Source organism: Jatropha curcas, chromosome 1 (assembly GCF_041381405.1).
Source record: "Jatropha curcas cultivar XTBG-Jc1 chromosome 1, XTBG_Jcur_1.0, whole genome shotgun sequence".
Taxonomy (NCBI): domain Eukaryota; kingdom Viridiplantae; phylum Streptophyta; class Magnoliopsida; order Malpighiales; family Euphorbiaceae; genus Jatropha; species Jatropha curcas.
This window is the reverse complement of record NC_143151.1, coordinates 15,927,377-15,948,579: the sequence shown is the minus strand read 5'-3', so window position 1 is coordinate 15,948,579 and position 21,203 is coordinate 15,927,377. Positions and strand designations below refer to the sequence as shown.

The 21,203-nt window shown below is 38.2% G+C and overlaps 2 protein-coding genes and 1 non-coding gene across 3 annotated transcripts in view; 1 reads left to right on the top strand and 2 right to left on the bottom strand.

The window, feature by feature from the left end:
- Positions 1 to 3,622: 3,622 nt before the first annotated feature.
- LOC149499055 (uncharacterized) lies at positions 3,623 to 4,228 on the bottom strand. Its single transcript, XM_089721802.1, has one exon. It carries the CDS (start codon positions 4,226 to 4,228, stop codon positions 3,623 to 3,625), a length of 606 nt encoding a protein of 201 aa, XP_089577928.1.
- Positions 4,229 to 8,889: 4,661 nt separating this feature from the next.
- On the top strand, positions 8,890 to 8,996 carry LOC149499054 (small nucleolar RNA R71). The gene has a single exon (XR_016319073.1). It is a non-coding gene; the product is annotated as a small nucleolar RNA R71 (small nucleolar RNA).
- Positions 8,997 to 11,195: 2,199 nt separating this feature from the next.
- The window catches only part of LOC149499053 (uncharacterized), a 73,489-nt gene continuing 63,481 nt past the window's right edge, over positions 11,196 to 21,203 (bottom strand). The window contains exon 3 of the mRNA XM_089721798.1: positions 11,196 to 11,430. Within this exon, the coding sequence (XP_089577924.1) occupies positions 11,196 to 11,430 (235 nt within the window). The remainder of the gene's footprint in view (positions 11,431 to 21,203) is intronic.

Here is a 21,203-nt window from a genome sequence, read left to right as displayed (position 1 = left end):
TAGAGAGGGGAGGTTAGGCGGCTAGGGCGTGCGTTGTGGGAAAGGAGGATATGAGGGCGTGCGCTTCAAATAGTGGCGCATTTTAATGCACAGATCTGCTCGTGGCACGGGCATGCTGCCTGGCATGCCCTGGCCGTGCGCGCTTCTTATTCTTTGAGGCGGTTTTCGGGCACGGGCGTGCTATTAGGCACGGCTTGGGCGTGCGCAGCTCTGACCTATAGACAAAAACTACACTTATCTGGCACGGGCGTGCTGGAGGGCACGGCTGGGGTGTGCGCACCTCTGACTTGTGAAGTGAATTTCTCCTTTCTGGTCACACAGGCATGTCCTGGGGCACGCTCAGGGCGTGCTAGCTGCAATCCCTTGTCATGTATTAGCACGGGCGTGCTGTGGTGCAAGGTCAGGGCGTGCTAGCCTCTGACCTTTAAGAGTGATTTTTACCTTGTGAAGCACTACCGTGTTGCTGAGCACGGCTAGGGCGTGTCATCCTGTGGACTTCAACTTGAACCTGAAAGAATTTTGACTAAAATAGAGGAACAATTATGGAGAAACTTTGGGAAAATTTGTAACAGAAATAACAAAAATAACTTGAAACAAGAAATTTGAGAAAAAATGATTTGGGTTGTCTCGCACAAGCGCTTTTATTTAACGTCGTTTAAGCTCGACGCACTCAACCAAGTTCAGGTTAAACAAGATGATGATATTTTTGACTGGATCAAAGTTTTCATTTTGATAAACTTTCAAATGTTGAGCATTAACTTTGAAACTCCGATTACCATCCACTATTTCGATGGCCCCATGTGGAAAAATTTCTTTGATCGTGAATGGACCAGACCATCTAGAGCGCAACTTACCAGGAAAGAGATGGATTCTGGAGTTATAGAGTAATACTTACTGTCTTACCTTTAGATTCCTCAGGATAATGTGCTTATCATGCCATTGTTTGGTGTAGTCCTTATATATTTTGGCATTCTCATAAGCATGGAGGCGCATTTTATCCATCATATTTAATTGAAGCAACTGTTTTTGACCAACTTCCTTAGCATTAAAGTTAAGAAATTGAATTGCCCAATATGCTTTGTGTTCTAACTCAACAGGAAGGTGACAAGCCTTACAATAGACCATGCGATATGGAGACATACCGATTGGTGTTTTGAATGCGATTCTGTAAGCTCATAGAGCATCATCGAGTTTCTTAGACCAGTCCTTCCTAGATTGTCCAACAGTGGTCTCCAAAATCTTCTTGATTTCCCTATTGGTGACTTCTACTTGTCCACTTGTTTGAGGATGATATGGAGTACCTGCACGATGAGTAACACCATATTTTGAAAGAAGGGAATCTAAGTATTTGTTGCAAAAATGCTTACCTATGTCTGTGATTATTGCCCTGGGGGTGCCATGACGTGTGAAAATATATTTCTTGATAAAGTTCATTACACTTTGAGCATCATTATTTGGAAGAGCAACAGCTTCTGCCCATTTTGAGACATAGTCCACTGCCACTAGAATGTATTGGTTGGAGTAAGATGATGGAAAAGGTCCCATGAATTCTAAGCCCCAGACATCAAAGATCTCTACTTCAAGGATGCTGTTTAAGGGCATCTCATGTCGCTTCGAGATGTTACCTAACCTTTGACAACGATCACAAAGACGAACAAAGTTAAAAGCATCTTTAAATAACTTAGGCCAATACAAACCGCTTTCCAAGATACGTGCTGCTGTCTTGCTTGCTCCAAAGTGTCCCCCACATTCCATTGAATGACAGAATCTAAAGACACTCTCTATTCCTCTTCTGGTATACATCATCGAAATAGCTGATCACTACAATATTTGAACAAAAATGGCTCCTCCCAATAATAGTATTTAATATCATGGAAAAACTTTTTCTTTTGTTAATAAGAAAGATTGGAAGGAGTGATTTTGCAAACAAGGTAGTTAACTATATTGGCATACCATGGAGCTTGTGTGTTTGCCAATAGGAGAAGATGTTCATGGGGAAAGGCTTCATTGATTTGCAATTCCGTTGCATCTTCTTCCCCCAATTTTAGCCTGGAAAGGTGGTCGGCTACGAGGTTTTCAGTTCCTTTCTTATCGTGAATTTCTAGATCAAATTCCTGTAACAAAAGAACCCAACGGATTAATCTCGGCTTTGCATCTTTCTTCTCTATCAAATACTTAATAGCAGAGTGATCAGTGTAAACTATTTTTTTGGCTCTAATTAAATAGGCCCTAAATTTGTCAAAAGCAAAAATAATAGCTAGCAGTTCTTTTTCAGTGGTGGCATAATTTAATTGTGCATCATTCAATGTGCGACTAGCATAGTAAATGACGTGCAACTTCTTTTCCTTTCTTTGCCCAAGAACAGCTCCAACAGCATGATCACTAGCATCACACATAAGCTCAAAGGGGAGAGTCCAATCTAGTGTAGCAATGATATGGGCTGAGATCAACTCTTTCTTCAACCTGTTAAAAGCATTCAAACACTCTTTGTCAAAATTAAAAGGAACATCTTTAACTAATAAATTACAAAGAGGTTTTGTGATATTGGAGAAGTCCTTGATAAATCTCCTATAGAATCCTGCATGGCTAAGAAAGCTCCTTATTCCTCTCACTGAATTTGGAGGGGGTAGCTTTTCAATTACCTTGATTTTGGCTTTGTCCACTTCAATTCCTTTTTGTGAGATTTTATGCCCTAGAACAATACCTTCACTAACCATAAAATGACATTTTTCCCAATTCAACACAAGGTTAGTGTCCTCGCATCGTTGCATTACAAAAGATAGGTTATAAAGACATGTATCAAAAGAGGAACCAAACACGGAAAAATCATCCATGAATATTTCAATAAATTTTTCTACCATGTCAGAAAATATGGACATCATGCATCTTTAAAAAGTTGCAGGAGCATTGCATAATCCAAAAGGCATTCTCCTATAGGCAAAAGTGCCATAAGGGCAATTGAAAGTGGTTTTCTCTCGATCTTCGGGAGCAATAGGTATTTGGAAGTATCCAAAATAACCATCAAAAAACAATAATAGGGATAACATGCAAGTCTTTCAAGCATTTGATCAATAAAGGGTAAAGGGAAGTGGTCTTTGCGTGTTGCTTTGTTCAACTTCCTATAATCAATGCATACACGCCAACCTGTGACTGTTCGAGTGGGAATTAATTCATTATTTTCGTTAGAGATAACTGTCATACCTCCCTTCTTTGGAACGACTTGAACAGGACTTACCTAACTACTATCGGAAATTGGATAAATAATGCCAGCATCCAAAAGTTTTATGATTTCAGCCTTGACTACCTCCTTCATATTCGGGTTCAATCGCCTTTGATGCTCGATTGAAGGTTTATAGTCTTCCTCCATCAGGATCTTATGCATTCATACACTTGGACTTATTCCCTGTAGGTCTGAAATCGACCACCCTAGTGCTTTTTCTTATGTTTTCGAAGAACCTGCAATAACCTTTCCTCTTGATCAAGTGTTAAGTGAGAAGAAATAATAACAGGAAAAGAATGATTCTCACCTAAGAATGCATGTTTTGACTGAGATGGAAGCTATTTCAGTTCTTACTTTGGTGGTTCACTCTCTTTCTCATTCATGATGCTTGAATCATTAATGTCAATCTTTAATATGCAAAGTATTTTCCACACATTCATCAACAACATCAATTCGAAAGCAATCATTATAGTCCATAGGAAGTTTACAAGATTTAAGAACATCAAAAACAATTTCCTCTTGTCCAACCCTTAAAGTTAATTTGCCTTCATATACATCAATCAATGCTCTTACAGTTGCAAGAAAGGGTCTTCCTAGGATTAAAGATCCTTCCCTATCTTCATCAATATCAAGAATAACAAAATCAACAGGGAAGATAAATGTACCTACCTTTACAAGCACATCTTCTACAATTCCTCTTGGATATTTGATTGATCGATCTGCTAATTGTAGAGACATCCTTGTTGGCTTTAGCTCTCCCATTCCTAACATCTTAAAAACTTCATAAGACATAAGGTTAATGCTAGCACCTAAATCTACTAAAGCTTTTTCAAAATCAAGATTACCAATATTGCAAGGGATAGAAAAACTTCCTGGATCTTTTAACTTTGGAGGCAATTTATTTTGAATAATTGCACTACACTCCTCAGTTAACATTACCATTCCTTGATCATCAATTTGTCGTTTCTTGCTCAGGATTTCTTTTAGAAATTTTGCATAACTGGGCATTTGAGTGAGAGCTTCAGCAAAAGGAATGTTAATTTGAAGCTTTTTGAAGACATCAAGAAATTTAAGGAAGCTTTTGTCATCTTATGCTTTCTTTAATCTTTGTGGAAAGGGAACAGGTGGAACATAGGGTTTCACTTCTTCTTGCTCTTCTAGGTTGATGATGGGAACTCTTTTCTGCTCTTCCTTTTTCTTTTCTATCTTTGGTGGTTCTTCTAACTATTTGCCACTTCTCAAGGTGATAGCCTGTACCTATTCTTTAGGATTCTTTTTAGTATTACTAGGTAACGTACCTTGAGGTCGGGATGCCATCATGTTTGCGAATTGTCCTAGCTGAATCTCCAAATTTCTTATCGCAGCTTGCTGGATTTTGTTGTTTTCTCTGGTTTCGTTCATGAAGTCCATGTGCGATTTAGAAAGGGAAGCAAGGAGATCATCATGAGATTTCTTCTCTTGAGGAATAAAACTGTAACACCTGCCGCCCAATCCTGAAAGACCCGACGGTGGATGCCACATTCGATGCTGGAGGCACCGTCCTAACCTCCATATAAATCAATTTCCATATTATGAATTAGAAGTGATTGAGTATTCACAAGTTTAGCAAGTAATAATATTTTGTTTTGAAAATGATTTGGGAGAGTCCTACAGAAAAACTGCAAGAGTTTCCCCTAAAAATAAAAGTTGCCAAACATATGAATACAAAGCACTCCCAAATTCAAACTCCAAACCCCATCAAACTCCAATAACAACACAATAGCACTTTAATATTTTCATAATTAGATAATTCCTCAATAACATTTTAATAATCATCACTTAAATACATTCAGTATATGAATCTTAAGCTTATCTCCGAATATATATACACCAACATAATTGCTGATTACATGCTTAAGTTATAATGCAAATAACACAATCTCCGAAAATATAATACTTTTACATGCCATAATTCTTAATTACATAAATTTCAATCTACTACTACCACAATAGTCACTTCTGCTCTGATGCTACTCTTCTAGTCTTCAAGCAGCAACCACAGTCTTTAACCTGCGCGTGATAAAAATCGACGCGCTGAGTATAAAACTCAGTGGTGCTCATAATTCACATACTTACTAAAGTTGCGATGACAACTTACTTAAAACACAAATTACATAAAATCATTAAATTTCCACAGACATTTACATTTATAGCAAAAGAAATATCAAATAAACTATTAATTAATAACATAAAGAAATATCAAATTACATTTACATTTATTAAATCATTACTTGCACATTTATTATACCAATACACATGTACCTGAATATCATGCTTTGAAAATTCATTTGATAACATAATCATTAATTTCCAAAGTAAGGTTTACTAAAATAATATGATCTCATTCGTTTAATTCAAATACTTTGAAAGCAATAAGACGATTATAAATACAAATATGTTCATTCTTTAGTTAAGGCTCGTACTAATACAGAATGAACATAAGCATATTTGATCGTGGCCTATGAAAGCACCACCGTGGCCTATGAAAGCACCACCGTGGCCTATGAAAGCACCACCCCCATCACACAATCATGGCCTATGAAAGCACCACCCCCATCACACAATCGTGGCCTGTGAAAGCACCACCGTGGCCTATGAAAGCACCACCCCCATCACACAAATAAGCGCGTCCGCCTATTTATAAGGGCTGATAACCCTAGCATATGATCATAGCTTCACGTAACAAAATCAATCTCATCATACCACGTTTCAATCATGTATAGTAGAGCCCAAATCGAAATCATTCTTTCACAAAAGTAATAATTCTTCAATCATTCTTTCACAAAACTCTTCATTTCTTAATACCCATCATTTCAAAATTTCTCAACTTACAACTTACAAAAATTACCACATTCTTCAAAGGAAATATTGAAAATATATATATATAGATATATATACTTAATATAGGAAAATTTCTCATAAATTCCTTTTCTTTTAAAACTTTCTTAACATCATAATGAAATTTATCATAAGAAACTTCTTATCATATAAAATCATACTTATGTCATACTTATACCATAAAAAAAAATAATTAAGTAAGCCTTACCACCCTAGAGTGGTTTGGCCTCTTAATGAAAACCAAGGGGAGGAATTTCCTTCTCCAACCAAGCATACTAACATAACTCTTATGCACCAAGGTATCCATTTCTATCCTCATCATGCATTATCTAAACTAATTCCACACTTTATTCCAAAATTTCCAACAATTTTTCCCATTTATATCCATTTAAACATATCCACAATACCACTTTTCAACCTTATATCTTATTTTTGTCAAATCAATCCTCAAGCATACAAATAATCAAGAGAACCTCATCACACATGATTCATACATACATTTATCCAAATAAACCTATGAGTCAAGGCATAGGAAATTTTCAGCATTAAAATATCCTTGACCTTTGCTGTGTTTTTAAGACATAACGTGAGTTATAGGTCTCCACATTGAATGCAATTAGATTCATTAGAAAGCTAAGACAAAATTATAGAAATGTTATGAAGGGGCCACAGCCCAGATCAACGTGTAAGGTGGCAAACAGAAGCTAGGAATACAGACCAACAGTCCAGACCTGATTCAGCAGAACTAAGTCCAATGTTTATTAAATTCCTACTTAACCAAACACTCAAATTAAACCAATCCAAAACCATAGAAATCTCAAGACACAGGGAAACAACTTTCATGAAGAACTCAGAACCTAATCTTGTCATTATAGTGGTCAAAATGGGCACTCAATTCAGTGATGCATATGGCCCGACATAACAGAGTCAGTTTGGGTATTTCAATCATAATTTGAGCTATATATCTCCAAATTGGACACAAGAGGATGGGTTGGAAATCTAAGAAGTATACCTACAACTTTCATGAAGGACTCAGACACAAATGGAAAAAGAAATGGTCGAAAACTAGTCCTTAATCTCACCCAATAACATTGTTTCCCAAATTCAGTTTTCTTCCACCATGAAAAGAACATGAACAACAAAGATACAAGGTAGAGATTTCTACCACATACTAAATACTCATCAAACATCATCCTAAGAGCATAAACCAACAAGGAATAACAAGAAAACTTAAGGCCTTATTCATCAATAGATTCTGCCACTCTTGGAAGATGAAGAAGAAAATGTTTTCCTCATCAATTCAACATATAGGCATGCTTAGAAATCTCCCAAGAACACATTTATACCACCAAAATTCAATAATCAAATCATTTCATATAAAATTCCCAATTGTCACAAAATAGTATAAACTTCACAAAATCAAAAAGTTTAACAAAGTAATTGTGTTTATGAACACTAACCTTTAAAACAAGCTTTAATCAAAGCTTCTCAAGCTTTGGTCTTGCCCTTATCTTTGTTAGAAGGCTCTCCACCCTTTGACCCAAGTAGGAAAATCACCAAATTCCTTGAAATTAGTCACCAAATATTACTTCTTTAGCTTCACTCTCTAAGATTAATTACTTACATCAAGTTGGATGGGTGAATTTGATGTGTTTACTAAGTAAGAATTGAAGAAAATGAAGAAGAAGAAGAAGAAGAAGGAGGAGGAGAAGGAGGAGACGTGTAGAGAAGAAGAAGGACAAATTTTGTTGCTCAATAATTGATGGTTGCCTTTAATAAAGCAACTAAGGGGTATTTTGGTCTTTTCTCCAAATTGGATGGCTAAGATTAAGTCACTACTAATCTAATGGCTCCAAATATTCTCCAATGAAATTCCTTCAAAATATTATATATCTCCACAAAACTCTCTCATTTATTCCATAAAAATAATTCCTCCAATTTCCTTAATTAATAAAGCATCATAATTCACTATTCACAAATTCTCTAAATGCTCCAAAAATATTCATTACTTACTTTCTACCCATAAAAATCATGCATACATACCCTAAAAATATTAAAGAAAATATTAAACATATATAATAATTTTTCCGAACCAAAATAATACCGACTCCCGGATCGGTAGTACTATTCACAGACCGATTGTACTATTCACAGACCGGTAAATCACTATCCATTCATAGTTAATTATACTCAATATCTTCCTCGGATCTAAATAAAATATTATCCCCCTCTCTGTAGCACCATTCATGACCCGATAAAATAATATCATTTTAAGATTTGAAAATTTTGGGGCGTTACAAAAACCTAGTGGTGCTTTCAAAGCATTGTTAGGATTCCCATATGACAGATTAGGGTGATTCCTCAACCTGTTATCATAGGAGTTGGAGTATGGGTAATTCTTCCTTCCTTGATTCATCACATAGTTTACTTGTTCCAAGGTTTGCGGATTCAAAGAGTCTATCATGCATTCTCCAATCCCATGTTGCCCATTACACCTGTCACAAACTTGCATAATAGAATTGATAGGATTAGTAGTCAATAAGTCCAATTTTCTTACCATATTATCTACCTTGGCATTGAGTGTTGTAATGGCATCTATTTCATAAACTCCTGCAGTCTTCTTCCTTTCAGAGTTGCTTTGATAATGGCTATTGCTTGCCATCTCCTCTATCAAGTCATATGCCTCATCAATCTCTTTTCTCTCAAAAGATCCACCTGCAGCTGCATCTAGAGTGATTTTAATGTTAGGAGATAATGCATTATAGAAAGTCTGTACCTGTAACCATTTAGGCAAACTGTGATGTGGGCACTTTCTCAGTAAGTCCTTGAATCTTTCCCAAGCTTCGTATGAACTTTCTTGATCATGGTGGACAAATGTCATTATCTCATTGCGCAGTTTTGTGGTCTTTAAAGATGGAAAGAATTTTGCTAAAAACTTTTGGGCTAACTCCTCCCATGTTGTAAAACTTCCAGCAGGGCATGATTGTAACCAAGATTGTGCTTTGTCCCTAAGAGTGAAAGGGAAGAGTCTCGATTTTATGGCATCTTCGGAAGCACCATTCTGTTTGAAAGTATAGCAAATTTCCAGGAAATTTGTGATATGAGCGTTAGAATCTTCACTAGGTAAACCTCCATATTGAATTGAGGTGGAAAGCATTTGGATAATTGCAGGTTTAATTTCAAAATTATTAGCTTCCACCCGAGGTCTCGTGATACTCGAGGCTGTCCCATTAAGAGTAGGTGTTGTGTAGTCCCGCAAGGTGCGGACTAGATGTTGAGGTGGAGGTCTGTTTTCTAGTTCGTCTTCGTTGACCATGTCTGCTTGCTGTTCGGGCTTGCTTTCACATGTTCTTCTAGCAGCGTTGTTCCTGCGACAAGTTCTTTCAATTTCTGGATCAAAGGTTATGGGTTTAGTCCTACCTGATCTTCTTTGCATGAACACCTGAAATAATTCTTAAAAGGAAATTAAATAAGAGAAAAAAATGTCTAAATTAATAATAGGGTAATTAGGATTGATATTGATAATGCTAATCCCCAGCAACGGCGCCAAAAACTTGACAGTGATTTTTCGCAAGTGTACGAAAATCGCAACAAGTAATATAGAATGAGTAGAGTATCATTTTCATAGGGATTGTATACCAAGAACCAAATTATGTTAACCTATTATAATTTGAACGGCAATAAGGAGAATTATTTTAAGAAATCAAATTAAACAAATAAAAAAAAGAACAAAAAGAAATCAAGCAACAATATTTGACGAAAAGAAATCAAGGATTTAAAACTACTAGGGATTTTGACTTCACTTAATTCTATCCAATTTATTTTATTAGTTCGTTAATCAATTTTAATTGTTCAAGTAGGGGAAACAACCATAAAATCACTAACAAGCTCTCCAGATGTTTTGTTAGCTATTTTAATCTGGTCTAATTACCTATCTTCCAATAGTGCAATCAAACATGAATTAAATCATTAAGTTTTATGATTTGTTTATGAATTCATAACCTAAGGTCATTAGCTTGTGAAAACCCCCATGAGTCAAACCATATAGCTTCCGCATCAAGTTATTATTCTCATGTAATTTATTACCCTATTCATATCAAAAACCCTTCTCCTGATAGTGATTAATAAAATAAATCAATCCAGGGGAGAAACTCTGCCTAGAAGCATTAAGTTCAATAATAAATTATATCATGAACAAGGAAAAGCAAATCTAATATCGTAAATTGGAATCAAAATTAAGCTATATCAAATCCCTAGTATGAGAGTTTTAGTTCAATATAGTAATTAAATAAAACTCAATTAAACTTGTAAATGTTCTCATAATCAACATGAATATTGAAAATAAAACAAGAAAAGAGTTTAGAAATAAAAACTAGTTAATGATTGGCTTGGGCGGCTTCCTTGAATCTTGACACAAATCTTGAATACTTGAAGTCTTGGAGAGAGAGAGAAAACAATAGCACAAAAGATGGAATATACAATGAATGGTTCCCTTGACTATGTCTAGTCTCTCTATTTATACAGAATTTCTGGAATATCTTCGTATTCGTTTAGGAAAGTGAATCTTTATTGAGTAAGAAATCTTTTAGAGATAGGAAACTGTTTAGGCTTTGTATTTCTTCCCAATTAGGACTCTCCCAGTGCCTAGATAGGAAACAAGCTGGTTTCCTATAAAAATCCCGCAAAATTTCTCAAGATCAAGTGAAATATGATTTAAGGAAGCTTTACACAAAAATATAAATAAAACTAAATAAATACTAATTAAAGTAATTAAAAAATACTAAAAATCCTAATAAAACTATATTAAAAATACCAACTATCAGGAGACGGCCTCAAACATGTCTTGAGACAGCTGCCCCAGCTTATTTTTTCTTGTTTTCTTCTTCCTTTATTCTTGCTTTCCTGTATTCAGACCCAGTTTGGGGAATGCTTTTGTAAAGAATGATTATTTTCATTTATGAGGAGGCAAATGCCAATTTCTTTCTATGTTTCTGAGTGATGCTATAGTACTTGTGCTTTATAGATGATATTCGTATTGCTTTTTTGCATTTGAGGATCAAAGAAACAACAAAACAACACTTTGTTCCGCTGACTTTTACTAGTGCACCACTAGTGTTATAGTGGCGTGCACCACTAGTGTTATAGTGGCGTGCACCACTAGTGTTACAGTGGCGGCCAGCTGTGACATTGTCCTCTCATTTCTTACTATAAAAGCCCATAATACACCTACACCCTTGAAAAGCTCTTCTCTCTTATTCCAAACGAAGCTTTCACTCAAAAACCTCCCCAAACTTCTCATTTCTTCCCCATTTCCATGGATCAATCCTTGGCGCCTGCATTTGAACCACTATTCCGTAGTCTTAGCCACAAAGATTGGGATTTGCTGTCACCATTCAAACTCAATGGGCTGAGCTATTGCCAGAACATTCAAGTTCAACTTGGATAGTTACAATGGTTGATAACCACTTTGATCCTTCAGAGAACTTATTTCGTTACAAAAATTTCAAGATTTGTTCATTGTTTTGAATAACTCAGCATTATTTCTAGGAGAATATCTGTGGTGGAAGAAGTTCCTGCAGTGCCTCGGCTAGATGTTGACCCTGCTTCACTCATTCTACCTGTCCTCGATTTCTCGGCTTACAAGATACCATCTTATGGCTTTGGAGCTGATGTCGTGCCTTTGCAACTGCTTATTGATCGTGCCTTGAGTATGCACCATACTAGCCCGTATTGGCCTTCACTTGTATGGTTCTACATTCTTAGTCAGTACTTGCTGCTCAGTTGCATTAACGACTACGACAACCTTAAGCTGGTGCCCATAGTTTAGCAGATGGTTAGGCGACGCACGCCATTTCCACTTATTCTGGCTAAAACATTTATTTGGCTAGGAGAGCATGCACGGGACCTAGCTCAGTACTCGATCCGATGGGAAGTTCGCTTCTAGTGCAGGTGAAGACGCTCAAATTTTGCCCCAAAAAGGATTCAGCGATGATACACCGTTTTTTTTCATAAAACTTGATCAGGACTCCCTATTGCCCTGCTTGTTGGACTGATGGTCTGTGGTTAAGATTACCAATGTGTTTAACCAGTTTTATCTTTTTGGGTTACCAGCGTTCGGCAATAAAATCAGGCCCAGGAAGCGCGTCGGGCCCGCTCGACCCACTTCCCGGTGCACCGCCTCGTTTTGCATGCCACCTAGTTTGATTTTGTACAAGTGGGCCCGATCCCGTTGTAGGGCTTGACAGTGGCATTTTTGCCTGGTCAGCCCTAAAATGGGACCATCCACCCTCATTTGCCTATAAATAGGCATTGAGGGGTGTGTTGAAAGGGGGATTCTTTTGGAAACATGGAAAAGTTCTTGCATTTTGAAAACTCAACCAAAGAAATCTAAAGGCAACTTGTGTTAACCTTGGATTTGTTAATCAATCAAAAACCCCCTGTAGACAATCTAGAATCCTAAAAACACAAACTTTAATCTTGAATCTTGGCTTTTTAGATCAAGGACCAAGTGTTGGGTTTCCCTTCATCCATTTTTGAGCAAATCATCAAAGTGATCAAAATATGTAGTTCCTAAGAACCTTTAAATGCTTTCTTCATCTTTTTGTTTGCTTTTTTGGTGTTTAAAACACTATTTCTGGGTCTGCTTGTAAGGGAAACCTAGGATCAACCAAATAGGGATTTCTGGACCCCTGTAGCACGAGGCCAAAAGTAATGGTGGGCGGCACTTCCATATGGCTCACGCTATAAGTGCCCAAGCCTCTTGTTCTTACCCTATAAACGTCCCGATTCAGTGATCCGGTGGCGAAGCTCTGACCTAAAAAGGTTCATGATGGGTATTCGGTCATATATGGATTAAATATACAAACAAAACATGATTGAGAGCAATGATTGGTGGATTTGTTCATCCTTTTAGGATGCACATCAAGATCATGAACTCAAATCATGTTAAAACCTTTAAATTTCTATCATATAATTGACAGTGATTTTCGCAAGTGTACGAAATCGCAACAAGTAATATAGAGGGAGAAGAGTATCGTATCCATAGGGATTGTAAATCAAGTACCAAAATTATGTTAACCTATTATTATTTAAACGACAATAAGAGAGATTTGTTATAAGAAAAGTAAATTTGAAAATAAAACAGAAAGAAATCAAGCAACAAAATTTAGATGAAAAGAAATCAAGGATTTAAAACTACTAGGGATATTGATTTCACTTAATTCTATCCAATTTATTTTATTAGTTTGATAATCAATTTTAATTATTCAAGTAGGGGAAACAACCCTAAAATCACTAACAAGCTCTCCCGATGTATTGTTAGCTATTCTAATCTGGTCAAATTACTTATCTTCCAATAGCGCAATCAGACATGAATTAAATCATTAAGTTTTATGGTTTGTTTTGTGAATTCATAACCTAAGGTCATTAACTTATGAAAACCCCCCATGAGTCAAACCATATAGCTTCCGTATCAAGTTATTATTCTCACGTAATTTATTACCTTTTTAATATCAAAAACCCTTCTTCCGATAGTGATTAATGAAATAAATCAATCCATGGGAGAAACTCTGCCTGGAAGCATTAAGTTCAATAATAAATTATATCATGAACTAGGAAAAGCAAATCTAATATTATAAATTGGAATCGAATTAAGCTACATCAAATCCCTAGTATGAGAGTTTAGTTCGACATAGTAATTAAATAAAACTCAGTAATACTTGAATAAAACTTCATAATCAATAATGAATAATGAAAAGAAAGACAAGATTAAGAGTTTAGAAATAAAAACTAGACAACAGCTATGTGGATGGCTTCCTTGAATCTTGGCACAAATCTTGCACACTTGAAATCTTTGAGAGAGAGAGAACTATGTAGAAAAAAAATACTAGAACTCGAGATGCCTTTACAATGAATGACTTCTCTCTTTATATAGGCCTCCTGGGAGAAAATCTGACTCCGTTTAGGAAATAGAATCCTTATTAAGTACGAAATCTTCTTTGGAGATCATAAACTGATTAGGCTTTGGATTTCTTCCTAGTTAGGACTCTTCTCTCTTCCTAAATAGGTTTAGATCTTGTTTTGCACGTTGAGGAAAATATCTGAGGTGGGCCTATGTGAGTTAAAAAGACTGGCTTGCATTTTTATTCAAGATAGCGTCGCCTTCGTAGCACGGGCGTGCCATATAGCACGGCTTGGGCGTGCTAGAGTTGGACCTCTGAATGATTCAGCATGGGTCGTGCTCTGCAACAAGCTCAGAGGAGTTTCTGTGGCACAGGCGTGCGCCCTAGCACGGGCCAGGCGTGCTAGGCTCTGACTTTCCAAGATAGATTTCACCACGGGCGTGCTAGGCAAGCACGGGCTAGGTTCTTTTAGGCATGGGCGTGCCAGTTAGCACGGGCTAGTCGTGCTAAAGTCTGACTCTCCACTTGATTTCTCTTAAGTTTAGCATGGGCGTGCTATGGTGCACGGGCTAGGTGTGCTCGAGCCTGAGTATTTTGCTTTGTAATGCTCTTTTCTGTGCCAAAACCCTGCAAATTTCTTTAAGATCAAATGGATTATGACTCAAGGAAGCTTTGAACAAAATTATAATTAAAACGAAGTAAAAATTAATAAAAGTGATAAAATTTACTAAAATTCTAAATAAAAACTATACTAAAAATACTGTAAAAATAAAGCCTATCAATAATTATTGTCTTTTACTTTACTAGCACTTTATTATTTCTGTGTTTTATTACATAGAGCGAGTCATAGTTTCTTCTTACATGCTCTATGTGCTCCTGTGTAGCTTGATCATGGCAGTGGCTTATGATCCAAGCTGAGTAGCTAGATAGTCTGGTGGTCATCAGGCTATCCCTGATTACACAAGGCTCGAGGGTGGCCTTATTACACAACAATTTCTGTCGCCCTTTATTTCAACTTGACGTATTCGCACAACTGTACCCATTTCTGATGTGGCCGATACTTCCGTTTTAAACTTATACCACTCTTGGCTGTAGGCTTCTTTTGGATTCAGTGCTGATTCAAAGTTGGTTGATCTGTTGACTACTAGATTTCTGTTAGGACCTGGCATTTAAATGTTCCTATCCTACTTTCTAATGAAATGTACTAGATAAATATTGATAGTGCAATTATATGAGTGTCTTATTATGAATGAAATGTCTTTTGCTTTAAAATGTTTAATATATTTCCCACTATTCTAGACCACCAAGGTTGATTCACAACATTTGCATATTAACATAAGCTTAGCATAACATGCTTTTAACTTAATAAGAACACAAAAGGTGTATTTATTAATTGGGTTTTGCCGTGAACGTTTCGAGCTATATATAAAATTTCTTTAGCCTATCCAAATTGATAGGTTCAATAAATTCATTGCCTTCTTGTGAACCCCTTCCCCAAAAGCATATAGCATGTGATGCATATGATAAATGAGAAGAAATACACGTGAATGTATGAGTCGCCACCTTGTTTAATTATTTTAGGGTAAACTAGGAAAAACCCTAAGTGACTCCAATTTTAATTAACCTAGTTATCAGATTAATTATCCCAATGTTAAAGGCATGGTCTGCGAACCCGAGGTGGATCCCGAGACTATGTCATCCTGATTAACTAACCGATGAATGAATGCTTTGCAGGGTAAATGATGTAATTGGACCAATGAAATGTGTTTTGATGATTTCGACTTGCCGCTCGGGATTAAATCCCAAACGTGCCTACGTACTTCCGTCTGAATGGAAGATCAAAGTCGACGTAGTTCGATAGGCCTTCTTTGAAGGGCTTTGAATGGGTATGCTTAATGCATGAGTGTGTGTATGCTTTGTGCATTTTGTTTAGGCATTTTGCCTGAAAATTGATTATTTTAGGCATTTGGTGCCAAAAATGTTGATTTTAGTGGCTTTTAGCCAAAAAGATTAATTCAGGCAATTATTGCCAAAAATTGATGTGATTTAGGCGATTGTCGCCAAAATGCTTGATTTTAAGGCTTTTAGCCAAAAAGGTTGACTTAGGCAATTAGTTTGCCAAAAGATGATTTTTTAGGCGATTGTTGCCAAAATGATTGATTTAAGGCTTTTAGCCAAAATAAGTTGATTAATTTTAAGGCATTTTGCCAAAAGATTGATTTAAGCGATTTGTCGCTGAAAGTAGTTAATCTAATAGGCAATGTTTTTGCCGAAAATCGATTAACCGAATTGTAATGTAGGCAATTTTATTGCCAATAAAAACGTGTTTGAATTAAAGCTTTTTAGCCACAATTATTGATTAATTGGACTTGAGCCAGATTTGTTCGAAATAAAGGCGATTATACCATAGCTATTAATTAACTAGGTATTTTAAGCCAATATTGTCGGATTTAGGCTTTAATACCACGATTATTTATTAACCGGGCATTTAGCCTAAACTTATTTATTTGAGGCAGTTTATTTGCCTAAAGATGTCATGAATGCATTTATGCAGTTATAGAATTATTAGGAGTAGAAGAGAAGAATGTATGACATGCTAAAATTAAATAGGCAGAGTTTTAGTTCGTGTACCTGATTTAATCGACGGCCACTTCTTAACTCCAGGTTAAGCTCCTCGTTAAGGGAAGATTAATTAATTTAATTTTAAATGACCAAATAACAAAGCAAGAAAATAATAAAGCTAAATAAAAAATGCAGAAAAAGAAGTAAAGAATCGCAAGGAGCGTAAGGGAGAAGGAGCGTCCGTCAACACAGACTGAGTGGGTAAAAACGGAGGCCCTGGGGCCAATTTTATAGGAAAAAAGGAGACCCGAGGGCGGTCCTGCCCACCCTCGAGGGCGGGCGTGCCTGCCCTTGAGGGTGTGAATACTCAAATTTTGAGGCTCAAAGAGCCGGTTTTTCTGGACTGCAAACAGTCCGGCCGGACTAAAGGCCATTCGGGAAGTTCACCGGAAGTATGCCAATATGGTACTTGAAATGTCCAGAAAATTACAAGGATCGCAGAACTGGTCCCGGAATATTTTTTTGGAGGTCCGGAACTCCCGAAAAAGCTTCCGTAACAAGATAAGAGCACGGGTCGACGTGCCCGCCCTCAGGGGCGGGCACGCCCACCCTCAAGAGCGGGCATGCCCACCTGTGAATACCCAAATTTTGAGACTCAAAGAGCCAGTTTTCCCGGACTACAAACAGTCCGGCCGGACCGGAAGCCATTCGGAAAGTTCACCGGAAATATGCCAATATGGTACTTGAAATGTCCAGAAAATTATGGGGATCACAGAACTGGTCCCGGAATATTTTTTGGAGGTCCAGAACTCCCGGAAAGCTCCCGGAGTGTTAAAGTAGCAAAACCACCAGGCACGGTGGTCCAGCCGCTGGCTTCCGGTGGCCCGAACCGCCGAGCACCGGCGGCCTAGCCGCCGATCACCGGCGGTCCGAACCGCCTAGCCCCGGCGGTCCAGCCGCCGGCCACCAGCGGCCCAGCCGCCAGACGCCAGCGGTCCGAGCCGCCGAGCCTCGGCGGCCCAACCCCCGGCTATCGGCGGCCAAGCCGCCGAGCCATCGGCGGCCCGGCCGCCAGAGCCGCCGATCACAGGCGGCCCAGCCGCTGATTCCCGGCGGCCCGGCCGCCAAGCTACGGCGACTCAGCCGCCGAGCCCCGGTGGCTCAGCCGCCGAGCCCCGGTGGTCCATTAGCCTATCGCCTAGCGTTACCTTCAACCTTAGATCGGATTCATAATGTCTTTCATGTATCCATGTTAAGGAGATACAGATCAGACCCATCACATGTGTTATCAGCAGAAGAGATTGAAATTCAGCCGGATCTCACTTATGAAGAAGAACCAGTTCAGATCGTAGCCAGAGAAATAAAAGAATTACGGAACAAGAAAATAGCATTGGTCAAAGTTCTTTGGAGGAATCATAAAACAGAAGAAGCAACTTGGGAATCTAAAGAAACCATGCGACAACAGTATCCACAATTGTTCACAACAGGTAAACTTCGGGATGAAGTTTTTATTTAGGAGGGGAGAATTGTGACATCCTACTGAGTCAAGTCTGTGCATAGAGTGGAGTAGTCGAGTTGAGTCGAGTTGAACCAAACCCGGTTGGGGTAGAAAGGGGTTTATAAGTGGACTTATTTGAGTGAGAGAAAAAGATCAAGGTATAAAGAGAAAATAAAGTTGAGGTATTAGACTGTAACATGTAGAAACTGTAGGTCTTCTTTGGTATTTGTACCATACAATTAAAGAGACAGTTGGTAGATGAGACTTCCATTTCAATTTGCTTTCTTCATTTTCTTCATCTTCATCTTCAACGTCTTCTTTATCTTCATCTTCTTCATCTCCTTCGTTTCCCTTCCTTTCTCCATCCATTTTCCTGGTAGTTAAGCTTAAGGCAACCTCTATTTTCTCCAAGTAAGTAGAATTTCTTGAAGCTTTATGTTATTCAACCTCTAATTGAGCTATATTGTAGATAAGTTATGAGAATTCTGATGTGTATAGGAGAAGGGAGTTCAAAGATTGTAGAAAAGAGAAGCTAAAGAAGAACTCAAGCTTTTTGGAGTAAAGGTTTGATATCTCTTGTCATTTTCCATTTTCTTTGCATGAGAATTTGTGTGGTGTATTGTTGATGAGACTATATTGCTTCATGTTGAGTGGGAGGACTGGTAATGGTGAGAAAACAGGGGAGGAAGTGAATAAATGAAGTGAATATTGAGTTTATGTTGAAACAGAGTTTGCTGGAAATTTTACCAGTAACTTCATCTTGATTTTGACCCCATTTAATGATGGAATTAGGAAGTGTCATAGAAGAGTTATTTTTTCCTCTATGTGTTAGCTTTACATGGGTTTTTGAATCATCCAAATCGGAGTTGTATATTGAGAGATATGACCAAAAGAGTACAGACAGTGCAGGCTGGAAAACGCGATGCGCGCGCGCGACTTGCATGATAAGCTCGCGTTACACTTCTCGCGCTCGCGAATTTGAACTGCGCGCTCGCGACTTTCACCTAAAACTCTCTGAATCTCATTTGGCACTTCTCGCGCTCGCGACTTTCAAGTACGCACTCGCGACTTGGCCCTTGGCCTGTAAGCGCTCGCGACCTTCATCGCGCGCTCGCGAATTTGGCCTGGGAACTCACTGTCTCTCATTTTGCACACTACGCGCTCGCGACTTTCAAGTGCGCGCTCGCGACTTGTGCCCGATAACTCACTGTCTCTCATTTTGCACTCTACGCGCTCGCGACTTGTGTTTTCATGCACTTTTGGACTTCATTTTCAATGCAATTGTATTCCTTTGCTTCACTTATATGCCTCCAATCATTTTAACACCAAAATACAACATGAGAACATGTATCAAAACAACATGCAAGCATGCAAATGATGTGAAATCAAATAAACATTATGATTTATGAAGTTATGAACTATTAATATGATGTTGTGTTATATTATTGACATACCAACATTATGCTCCATTGAGGTTAGGAAGAAACCATGTCGATAAGGCTATGTCGCGACATAGGATAGCAGATCTGCACCTCATACAGTTTGATACTCCGGCTACAGGCCGTTGAGTGGATATGATTATATATGGGCCTTAGCAGCCAAGCATACAGTATTCATCCAGTTTCATACAGTTTTTCTTATCACCTCGGTTTCACTATAACCTTATGGAGCCATACAGATATCTTGACATAACATTTCATGAATCATACAGTATTATAAACAGTACAACAGATAATCAAGGTATAATGATAGGATCATGCTATGTGTGCTTATATGTGCCTTATGTGCCTACATCGTTCTATCTACACATGTATGTGCTTAATTGTTTCTTTTTATGTTGAGATATCCACTGAGCTTTATTTGCTCAGCGAGTTACCTGTTTAACTCGCAGGTTTTGAGATTTGACCGTAGAGAGTCGGCTTACAACTGCTGCAGTTCATCTGTAGAAGATTCAGTCTTCAGGGTAGCTACTCATTTGGATGTGTATCTTTTGTCTATCCTTTTCATGGCATGTACCGGGCACACAGTTGGGCCCATTTCATTTTGTAAACCAGTATCATGTTTTGTAAATATTAAGTACATTATTAATATAAGCAGCATCAGCATGATATAAGAGTCTGTATCCATCCTTATGATTTCAGCATGTCAGGCCATACAGTCAACCAGTTTGTAGCATCTCGACTCGGTTTATTCAGGTTTACGGGTGGACCGGGAAGGGGTGTTACAAATTTTGGTATCAGAGCCCTAGGTTTAGTTTCCCCGGGCTTGCATGCATAAGTCAGTATAGTGTACATGCCATGTCTACCCTGATGAACTAAGCAGTTGTTGGTCTTTTAGGAGGATGTCACAGGAAGGTGAGAGCGAGTCACACGCCTCCAGAGCAGTGGAGGGTGAGGCTCCAGTAGCACCAGGTCAAGCCAGAGCAGTGGAGGTTGAGGCTCCAATAGCACCAGGTCAAGAGGTGTTGTTAAAGCAACTTGCGGATACTTTTCGACAGATTGCAGGAGTGGTACCTCAAGCACCAATAGTAGTTGAAAGAGAAAGAAAGCCCCCACTAGAGAAGCTTCGAAAATATGGTGCGAAGGAATTCAGTGCTAACAAGGATGATAGTCCAGAAATAGCTGAGTATTGGTTAGATGGGACATCGAGAGTTCTGGAACAATTACAGTGTACACCAGAGGACAAGTTGGTTTGTGCCACATCATTGCTCATAGATGAGGCATATACATGGTGGACTACTGTTCAGCAGCGGGTATCAGCAGAGCAGCGTATATGGCAATTTTTCTTGGATGAATTCAAGAAAAAGTTCATTATAGAGGCTTACCTAGATGCTAGAAGGAAAGAATTCTTATACCTGAGGCAGAACAGAATATCAGTTTCAGAATACGAAAGAGAATTCACCAGACTCAGCAGGTATGGTAAGGGGATAGTGGCTACAGAAGCCGAGAGGTGTAAAAAGTTTCAGGAAGGCCTGAACGATGAGATTCAGATGGGAGTGGTAGCTTCCAGATTCAGAGAGTTCTCAGCTTTGGTAGAGGCAGCTCAGGAGATAGAGCGAATTCAGGCCAGTCAGCGTACCAGACGCCAGCGGTCTCAGCAGAGGAGAGACCAAACTCAGAGTGCACCCAGTGCATATCAGTCAGAA